General features: G+C 39.7%; 1 protein-coding gene across 2 annotated transcripts; it reads right to left on the reverse strand.

The window, feature by feature from the left end:
- Positions 1-323: 323 nt before the first annotated feature.
- Upf1 (Upf1 RNA helicase) lies at positions 324-6,502 on the reverse strand. 2 transcript variants are annotated; one of them, XM_017626260.1, is made up of 7 exons: positions 6,444-6,460; positions 5,534-6,369; positions 5,104-5,468; positions 4,187-5,043; positions 3,029-4,096; positions 1,862-2,967; positions 324-1,725 (listed from the first exon to the last, which is right to left on the reverse strand). In XM_017626260.1, the coding sequence occupies exons 2-7, from the start codon at positions 5,714-5,716 to the stop codon at positions 1,657-1,659; spliced, it is 3,648 nt and encodes a 1,215-aa protein (XP_017481749.1). In that variant the 5' UTR covers positions 5,717-6,369; positions 6,444-6,460; the 3' UTR covers positions 324-1,656. The 2 variants fall into 2 exon arrangements, with proteins under 2 accessions (XP_017481749.1, XP_017481748.1); XM_017626259.1 differs by having other exon boundaries at positions 5,534-6,502.
- Between the last annotated feature and the right edge of the window lie 4,508 nt (positions 6,503-11,010).

Here is an 11,010-nt window from a genome sequence, read left to right on the forward strand (position 1 = left end):
GCTATTGCGCGGACTTTCTGACAGGTGGTATAAGTACTTAAAGCACGCACAGCAAGAATTCCCTCCCGCTCTGATTAAACTTGTTAAGGAAATGAGCGAGAGCTCTTCCTTAAATTATAAAATTCAGTGTTATTTCGAATCCAGTTTTCTACCATCTCAACTGCCACGATTCAGGTAAAGGGATAGGGTTTTTCGTACATAGATAATAATTTCTAAAATTTCATGTGGTTGACCTAGCGCAATGCCGCAATGGAAATATATACATATGTACAAGCATACATACTTATGTAACCTAAAATTAAAAAAAGATGCTGTTAATTTTGTTTTCTTTATTTTATTTAAAAAATTTATTTTTTAACTCAAATAAAAACGATTTATTTTTCCGAGAAATCAAGGCGATTCCATATGCAAAGGATTGCAAGCAAAGCGTTTCTTCGAAAGGAAATACGACGAAAGTAAGCCTCTTCATCACACCTCGATTGCAGCATCCTTCACTTCATCATCAAACTTGATCTCCTTTCTGCCTCTGAATGTGATGTTGAAGCACTTTATTGAAATATAATTGACAACATAAATTTGTTGCATGTTTGAATGTTTTTAAAAATATTAGTTTTCTTTTTTAAATTTTGTCGCAAAATTTAGAAATCACTTGTCCATGTCATTGAAAAATAAACTTAATCAAAAAATTTTAAGGTTAAATATTATATGTAAATATTGGGAAAAATCCAAGAGCAATAGAACTGGAAAATGCAGCCCGCCATGCTTGTGCAGCACAATACAGTGCAAGTTTCCAACCAGATTGAAGTGAGGAACGTTTTCCATTGAAAATAGCATCAACTTGCGAGAGTTTTGATGTTACTGTACAAAAACTGCCTCTCATATAAAGTATCGAACACTTTCGCCAATTGGCTGTTAATTGCCCTCAAGGCGCTAAAGCGTGTGAATCATGTCCAAAACTGTTTTTGAATTGAAAATGTATTCGATGCTCTCGATGGAAACATCATCGGGTATCACCCTACTAACCTTCCACCTTCCTCACAGGTTCCAACGTATTGCTCACATGATATGAAAAATTACGATGAAATTATTTTGGTATCAATTCGCTTCCATAGACACATGACATGTCTGTCCTATTCATACCTCAAACCTGGCGTTACTTTATCTTTCGTTTCTTTTTGCGGCGTCCTTTTAGCTCTCAACTCATTTTGTTTTTGGATTTTGTTGTTTGGTTGTATTTCCTTTTTTATCCTTTTCGTCGCTTCCAATTTCTCCTATTTAACCCATTTACGCACACGTTTTGCGCAGATAACGCACAGACCACTCTGTCGATGCGTACTCGCATTTTTACGCTATCGATGATTCGTACATCGGAATTGCCCCTTACTTGTCACAGCACAGCATTGCCCCAAATATAAGCTATATACTCCGGGTAATTTTGAGCGGAATTTTATTTCTTAATCGAAATTCCGATTCTGTTCGATTCTATCCATGCGGTCAGAGATCTATGTCTGCTGTTTCTGCAATTTTTTGTGTGCACGCTTCTTGTCTTCTTTGTTCTCTTTCGTTACATCAAAAAGTTTGTATTTGTTTGATATGAATTGTTGGTTTAACTGACTGCTGCTGCTTTTGCTTTTGTAGTTGGAATCAACCGTTGTATCAATAGGGCTGCGAGAATTGACTCTGGCTATTCAAGCCCAAATTTAGACGATTCGTGTTAAGATTATCCTGAAGCGAAGATAAAAAAAATAGCTTAATTTAATCATTGCCATTAGCTAAATTGTAAATTATAGAACGAACATTTTGAAATATATAGATTAAAATCTAATACTTTATTTGAGATCACTAATCATTTAATACGTACCGTACTAAAATTAACGTCCTGTGAGAGAATATTATCTATTTGCGAGATTTGGCCAAAATCTTGCGACAACTCCGGCTGCTGTGAGAGTGTAAAGCCACCTGGTTGGCTCATTTGTTGCGACATATTTTGCTGGGTTAGTGGTAGAGCATTGTTCTGCGATGAAGTGGCAACCGATCCAATCAAAACATTAGCAATATCGTTGGCACCAGTTGCAATCGAAGCTGTGGCTGAAGGTGTTTGAATGCTGTTACGCGGTTTTGCATTTTGCATCTTATTAGCCGCGCCGGTGGCGGACACATTATAATTATTAAAGAGTTTGCTGCCTCCACTGGCGCTGTTATTGTTAACCATTCCGATTGCCCCTAAGCCACCGCCAGTGCGGCGGCCCTGTTTTGCTGCCGCTTGAATTGCCTGCTGATGTTGGTTGTAGAAACGCGGCGGAATATTGCTCATGTTCATGAACATGCCAACAGGTACTGGCATGTTATTCATTGCTGCTTGAGCACGCTCGGGCGAAATGTAGCTGATCGAGTCGTGATGATGATTCCACTGATGAGAGTTAACAGCAGATTGTTGTGTCGTTGAACCTGGACCGCTATTTCGAGCCCCAATCGGACCGAAGTTTCCGCTCATGAAATTGTTCAAACTATGGGCTGCGGCTGCCGCTGCTGCTTGCATTTGGGCAGCTGCTGATCCGCTCCCGTAACCCATATTATTATTACCGCCAAATCCCAAACCTAAGCCCAGGCCGCTGTTGAAGTTAGATGTATTCATATTGCTCGATGCATATCCATATTGACCAGAACGATCGTAAATGGAGCCCGGAATCATTGCTTCTTTAGCATCGGCCATCATTGTAGTCATAAAGTGAGCACCCATATTTAGAGTATTGACTATTTTTTTGGGCTTTTGGAATTGTATTAATGATTCCTTCAAATTGTTTAGGGAACCTTCTACCAGCACCTTGCGATCTTTGTAGAAATTCAGTAAGTGATTCCAAAGTGGTTGCTTGGACAACACCTTAGGATTGCCCACAATGATTGTACCGTACTTTGAGCGAGTTAGTGCAACATTCAATCGACGAGGATCATTGAGAAAACCGATACCTACATTAAAATACAAGTCAATTTAACATAATGCAATTTTTACGAAAATCGAATAACCCACCTTGGCGTTCATTTGAACGCACGCAAGACATAATAATAATGTCCTTTTCCCTGCCTTGGAAAGCATCCACGCTGGCAATCTCGATTTCCTGATACAACCTTGAGTGCAAACTGCCTTGGTATTGCATGTACTGCACCAAATACGCCCGCTGGCCTTCATACGGCGTAATTATGCCAATTTGCTCTGGCTTAACGCCTGCCTTCAAGAACCGTGTTGTTATTTTTTCGACATTTGCTGCTTCAGTACGATTCAAATATGAAGTTCCCGATCCCGCGATTTCCTCTTGTCCCTGAGTCACAAGGAAGAACATCGGCCTATCAGGTTGTGGCCACGGGAAATCAATTTTGAGTTTGCGATCTTCGGCACAAACACCGTTCTGCAGTGAGCCCTCATAGAAGAAGTTGGAGGGAAACTGGGACAATTCCGGATGCATACGATACTGAACTTCAAGACGGAAAGGCCGAATGCCCAAGACTACAAGACGTTCGAATAGACTTTGCGACAGGCCAGCTCTAGCTGCTTTCTTACACATAACCACCGGTCCCAACTGACAGTGGTCGCCCACAAGGATCAATTGTTTTGCACCCAATACTACTGGTACCATGCATTCGGGCTCGGTAGACTGCATCGATTCGTCGATTAGAATAGAAGTAAATTTTATTCGTGCCAACCGCACGTCTCCCGCGCTAACGCATGTGCAACAAATAACATCAGCAGCCTCGAGCAGTTGATGTTCCGCGGCCCGCTTCAATGTTCTGTATCGCTTCTCATCGGCTGAACTTAATTCGCCCGTTTCGTCTTTAAGCTGTTGCAATTTTTTTAACTCAATATTTGTGTCCATATTACGGATTTGATTATGTAAAGCTAAAAAGCTAACTGGACTATCGATAGCTTCACGAGATTTGGCACAAAGGCGCACCACCTTCAAGTTTGTGCGATGGATTTTTTCCGTAAGTTGGTCTACAGCTGTATTGCTAGGTGCACAGACAAGCACGGTGCCTCCGTGTTGCTTCACCAATTGGTAAACTATTGTTGCAGAGGTCACAGTTTTCCCAGTACCTGGCGGACCTGAAAATTAAATAATATATATATTTAACTAAATGTACGGCACGATCGATAGCATTTTCTCTGAATATGAAAACAAAAAAACAGTTTTACCTTGGATCAAGCTTAACGGGCGTTGCAAAGCGTGTTTTACAGCATACACCTGCGATCGATTCAAATCCGGCAAATTGGGAGCACTGAAGAGTTTTGGTATTGGTCCTCGAAATAAAAGTTCATCAATGCCATCATGTCGGCCATGTCCTAAAAGTCGTGCGTATATATAATTAGATACGGAGCTGCGGTCCATGGCGAATACTTTAAGGGCACGAGTCATTCGATCAAATGATGTGCACTTCCAAATAAAATCCACCGCAAAATTGGAGGTGCATTTGACTGGCGCTCCAGCTGATGATTTTAGTTCCAATCCTACATCTTCGCCGTAATTATCTGGCACTTTTATGACATGCCCAATTTCACTCCATGCCTTATGAAGTTCCCCCACATAACGCAATCTTAATTCATCACCATGCATCAGTTTCATGTCCGAATCGGTTTTGGCGAGCGTGAAGTAGGCTATGGTCTTTTTGTTTAGTCCAACATCCCAACGTACTTCTATACCTTCTTGAGTTTGTGATTCTTTCAATTTTTTATCATACTCTGCTTCTAGTCGTACTAAAGGCCCAAACACTTTTTCATATTGGTAACCATCTTCATAACGTAGAAGCACTTGCGATGGCTCCGTATCTATTCCAGGCTTTTCCAAATCTTGAAATGTCGCATCAATATTCTCTTTCCACAACTCCTCCAACTTGTTTATCTGCGCTGCGGATATTTGTCGCGCCCGCAACTGTTCTTGCTCAGTGGGTACCTTTACCAACCACGCCAAGAATGAGCGATCTGTTATTAGCGGCTTCCATTGCTCTTGATCCCAGTTCATATCTTTCAAAGAGTTTTGAGCTGCACATGGTTGGCTATGTAATAAGCTAATTAATGGATTGTGTTCGGCAAACGCTTGTTTCTTATCTACTTACCGACATAGTAACACCACTACAGAGTCTGCTTTCGCCGGAATAAATCCTAACACGAAAACATTACGCACGCCACACGAGTAACACTCCAAAACTGTTTCTCCAAGAGGTCCTTCGGAATGAAGTGTCACTTCCCGATGCTTCGCTCGCACCAAATGGTTAACAATATGCGACCCGGAAGTGCTACCCCGTCCATTACAGAACCATTTTTTGCAGTTATTGCACATAACTACAGTACCAGGATCGTGAATGCCACAATATTTGCAAGCATGTGTAGGCAGTTCCTTCACTGCCAGTATTGATGTATCGTCATCCTCTTCCTCAAACTGCAACTCTGCCAGATTGTTTGCTAGAGCATTTATCTTGTTCTAAAGGTGTTAAAATACACGTTTGAGTTTAAAAGGTATAAACATATATTTTCGGTAGTAATTACTTGAGCTGATGTACTGCCACCAATCCCTTCCAGTTGAGAAGCCTGTGTTTGTGATTGTGAGGGTAATGTAAAATCCCGAAAATCGAAGTCCGATGCCTGTGTATCTGCGCCAATCAAGTCATTCTCCTCCGTATCCAGAAACGTCAAGGTTTGTGAACCAGGCCCGTAGGCGTCCACACTCATGGTTAAAGACGAATGTTTACGTCGTGTCGAAGACTACTATAGAGATTACTTTTTGTTTTCGTAGTAATTGCGCGTTAAATCTGCGTTTTTTCTATTTCTCCTACGCAAAACAGAAACCACGTCGGTACTTTTTCCCCAAATATAAACCGTCCAATCAATGTATGTAGACGTTTACGTTTTTGTCACCGTCCGACTCGCTGTCGTAGATGCGTGCAGCGAAAAAGTTGTTGGTGTTATGTCGTCGTTTTGAACGGCCGCTATTTCGTCGTTGTCACGCTTCTGCTTTGTTCTCTTCACTTATTTTCAGTCTTTCTTTTGTCCAAAAAATATCTTTTTTTCCAAGTGCACTCCTTGATAGCTGACGACAAATTTTTTGATGTGAAGCTTTTCAAGTCAATTGCTAGACCTCACTTTTTATAAACGGCTTGGAGCCTTTTTTTAATAAGTCTTTTGTCGCTCTACTTTATACGCAAATTATAAATTTATTCTGATTCACAGCAAACTTTTATGACTTTATCCCATCAAGCGGGGTGAGAAATTCCCTCACATTTCCACACCGCCTTGCCAGACATTTAATTATGTTGCATACGCATCAAACATCAATCAAACATTGGGTTAATTAATTAAGTACTTTGCAATTAAGGAAGCAATGCCTTAAAACCAAAAAAATTTGGTAAAGTTAATATACTATTTTTCATATCCTATAATGGAAAATATACACGAATACTTTGCAAGTGAGTGAATTCCTAGATCCGGGAGCACTTTCGAGTATCCGAAACAGTGTTGCCAGTGGCACATCTCAGAACATGTGCTATTTTGTATATTTTCCAATTTCGGAATGTAATCTCTAAAGGCGGACCTCCATAAGCCTGCTATAGTGTTCAATGGGAGCGTGAGCGTGAANTATACGCAAATTATAAATTTATTCTGATTCACAGCAAACTTTTATGACTTTATCCCATCAAGCGGGGTGAGAAATTCCCTCACATTTCCACACCGCCTTGCCAGACATTTAATTATGTTGCATACGCATCAAACATCAATCAAACATTGGGTTAATTAATTAAGTACTTTGCAATTAAGGAAGCAATGCCTTAAAACCAAAAAAATTTGGTAAAGTTAATATACTATTTTTCATATCCTATAATGGAAAATATACACGAATACTTTGCAAGTGAGTGAATTCCTAGATCCGGGAGCACTTTCGAGTATCCGAAACATTGTTGCCAGTGCCACATCTCAGAACATGTGCTATTTTGTATATTTTCCAATTTCGGAATGTAATCTCTAAAGGCGGACCTCCATAAGCCTGCTATAGTGTTCAATGTGAGCGTGAGCGTGAGCTTTTTATTTTGACCAATATCTTCGTTATTACTTAACTTTTTGCAATAGTTGATACATCAAAAGATAGAGAATTAAAGGCTACGTTTCTTTATACATTCCGGATAATCTCATTTCACAGCCAGAATAAACAGAATGTGTTTGAAATATACGTTAACATATCATCAGGAACGTTCTAAAGAATAAGTAAACAAAAAAGATTATTCCAAACGTTCAGAATGAATAAAGAAATTCAGCCAAAATACGTTCACGCTTACGCTCGTATTGAACTGCATATCAAGCTATAGCATGCGTATCCGTATGCGTGTGTTTGACATTTACGCTTAGAAATCAAAATTCATACAATTTTCTAGGTGATGCCATAAAAATTTTTATATTCAATTTTTCTGTCAAACGCACGCATACGTATATGCATGCTATGGAGATCCGTAATTGTTTCCACCGCGTTTTCTTTGGATTTCGTTGACATTTGCTATTTAGTGTGTGTGTTTGCATGCGTTTGTTTAAGTAGATAATTTGGACATTTCAAGTGAAAAAGTCTACAGGGTTGAAATTTTTAATATCTAACGGTTTGTTTGTCTTACAAAAGTGGGGATTTCGACAGGATTCCGTCATTTTCGAACGTTCGCCAAAATGTTTATAGGGTTGTTTTATTACACCGTAAATTATAATGAACTGTTAAATCCTGAAAACGCTAGTACTTAAACCAAATTTACATAAAAATGCAGTTCTGGTTCACGTTATTCTACGTTTTGCTTGAAATACAGTACTGGCGCACGGCAAACTTCGACGAATTGGGCGATGCTGTCGTTACACACGGCGATTTTTATTGCGGCAACTCGACTTGTGTGCCAGAGAGCGTGACGAGGAAAGGAGAGGGGCACCAATTTGCTTGTGCTCGAGCAACACGCTTTGTGCTCTCATTCGTCTCTATAAATTGAGTTAAGGCTCAGTTATGCATACTTTCCACTGCACGGCATAGCATGTCATTTTACGTAGAATCCAAAAATCAACAGACTTCTACATATGTAATGCTGTGCATTGGGTAACCGCTTACACGCAAAGCTCATTTAACAGATTCCCTATGTGATGACTCTCATGCAATACTAAGGGCCGGTTACTCAATGTCTGGTTAACACTAATCTGCGGTTAAACATCGTTATCGACGTTACCGACTCCCTGTTGTATGCATGGAGTCGAAGACGTCGATAACGATGTTTAACCGCAGAATAGTGTTAACCAGACATTGAGTAACCGGCCCTAAGTATGTATAACTGGGCCTTTAGCGGTTCACAGCTGACAACAAGACATGATTCAATAAAAGGCCCTACACACGCATTGATTTATCGGCCAATCAGTTGACCAACCTACTTAACGAAACTCAACGCACCAACCAGTTTGCCGATTTCATTTGAGTGACTGTTTTTGAACTGTGAACACAACAGCACCGGTAAACTTTTAAGCTATGCCAGGAAAGCTGCTCATTTTTATGTATTTATTACTGCTACCGCCCCCGTTTTCACAAATTATACGCATTTTCACCAGCGAAAAGAACCGAAAAACACATGTTAACGTTAATGTGCCCTTAAAAAAAAATGAAATCGCATTTTAAGCTACCAACTTGTATACACACAGAGCAACAAGTTGACCAACCTGCCTCAAAAATCAAAAACTTTTGATTTTCTCCAACCTGACGAACAACTTGACGAAGGTTTGCCAACTTGCCTACACACGGCTTATTTACCACCAACTTCTAGCAGTTGGCCAACTGCTTGGCCGATAAATCGATCCGTGTGTAGGGCCTTTAAGCAGTGGCACCGTGTCGCTTCTTTGCAAATTTACTTTGAAAAAGTGTATCTTTGCTGAGAAATAGAAGAATAAGCTTTTGTGCAATATGTTTATTTGTATATGCGTATGAAGCACATTTAACTGATGAAAATATAAATTGTTTTTAAATTGGATGTTTACATAAATCTAATAGTAATTTTGTTTTAGTTTTGAGTCCTTTTGCAGTTTTTATGCAGCTAAATAGCACATAAATAACGTAATACATTTATATATATTCAGCCTTATCATGAGTTTCATTTTCCCTGAACCGGTTCACTTTTCACTTTTGGTTTCCATGATTTTCGGGTGAATTTTTTTTCAGGCGAAACTCAGAATAAGACAGATTAATATTTCGCTTAAAATGCCAGATTTCCTACAAATGCGTTAGGTTTTACAAAAGGAATTTCACTACTAATTACCTACTTTGCGTACTTTTCTACTACCATTTTCGCACCAAGGGATTTTATACTTCCCATATCTCCGTCCTTCGTAAATGTAACCTTTTGTAAGGGAGTGTCAAGCCGCAGCTGTCAATAATTATCTAACCATGTATTATCGGCTGCATTCCTTTATTTATTCTGAACGTTTGGAATAAACTTTTGTTTACCTTTTCTTTAGAACGTTCTGGTGATATGTTAACGTATATTTGAAACGTATTCTGTTTATTCCGGCTGTGAAATGGGATTATCCGGAATGTATAAAGAAACGCAGCCATTGAATCATGACAACAAGAATTGCATAAAAAAAAGTCGCCGTGTGCAAATCAAACGAGCAACACCAAAAGGGAATATGAAAAATCGCCTCGACCAAAATTTCCATGAATAAGCGCAGACTAAAGCGAAGCGCACATTGGCGCGATTCTGTCGTTGCGAATACGGTGCGAATTCGGCTGTTAACTTCGAATCCGCAAACGTGCGCACACTTGAGCGATTTTTTCGCGTCGATTTCCGATGTACAATTCACTCAATTTTCCCTGTATTTCGTGTATTTTCGCACTCGGCGTGCCCAAATCGTACAAAATACTATTATTACGAACGTTTTTATTAGTTTTTGTACATTACACGTTTTTTTTTCTTTGCCTTTATTGCTGTGACACCTTTCTTCTTCTTCTTTGACGCCTTCAAAACGCTGCAAGCCGCGTTTCGAACGCGTCAATAGAGAAGAACATTGAATGTTCGAAAAATTCGCAGCGACGGAATCGTGCAAGTGTGCGCTAGCGCATTAAAATGTATGGGTAGCATTGTTGTAATTTTTGGGCTTGCGGATTCCCAACGACAGAATCGCGCCAATGTGCGCTTCGCTTTAAGCTGCATTTACGCTGACGACACACAATCAGTTTTACCTTTCAATTTAATCTCACACATTACTTGTGAAACGTTACTAGCCATATAGCTCCCCCTATTATGAATTCGTACGATGCACGATAACCGCTTGCATTCTGTTATTCTCTATTACGAGTCGGTCTTGTCGAATGAGATCCGATAAATGTGAACAAAAACCACACTCATTCACAACAATACATCTTTCGGGCGTATGGAAAGGATAAGAGCCAAATTACACGATGACTTTTCACCCTGGGTGGAAAGTCATGCGTGTCGAGCTTGTTGGCAAGAAGTGTAGCGAAGTCAGCGGGGTAGGCAAGCAGCGAAATCGAGGGGTTTTTTTGACTTTTCGCTTTTATCGAGTTCACTTTTTCGTATTTTTGCTTTGAGTTCGAGATTTGCTCCGCTTTAAAATTGAGGACGAAAGAGTTGACCAAAGAAAATTTGACGTTTAAATGTCAAAAATACGCAAGAAACGCCGCAAAGAAAAAAGGTATCTTGCACGAGGATTTTCGAAGACTTTTTTAAAAGGGAACGTGCCAAAAACGCAGGGTGAAAAGTCGTCGTGTAAATTGGCTCTAATACGAGCGTTTATCGTAATTGGCTCTAATACGAGCGTTTATCGTAACGTCATCGTGTAATAAACAATTTTATGGAATTATCTACCAAGGTGCGTTCATGAAAGAAAGCAGATGAACTGAAAATTTAAGCAATTTATCCCTTTATCGCTTTATATGAAGACCCCTAATATTTAAAACATGATAAATTAAACGAACTACGATCCTAATTATCGACTTTAATAAT

The sequence above is a fragment of the Rhagoletis zephyria genome, unplaced genomic scaffold (assembly GCF_001687245.7).
Source record: "Rhagoletis zephyria isolate East Lansing unplaced genomic scaffold, Rhagoletis_zephyria_1.1 Rzeph_scaffold_04515, whole genome shotgun sequence".
NCBI lineage: Eukaryota > Metazoa > Arthropoda > Insecta > Diptera > Tephritidae > Rhagoletis > Rhagoletis zephyria.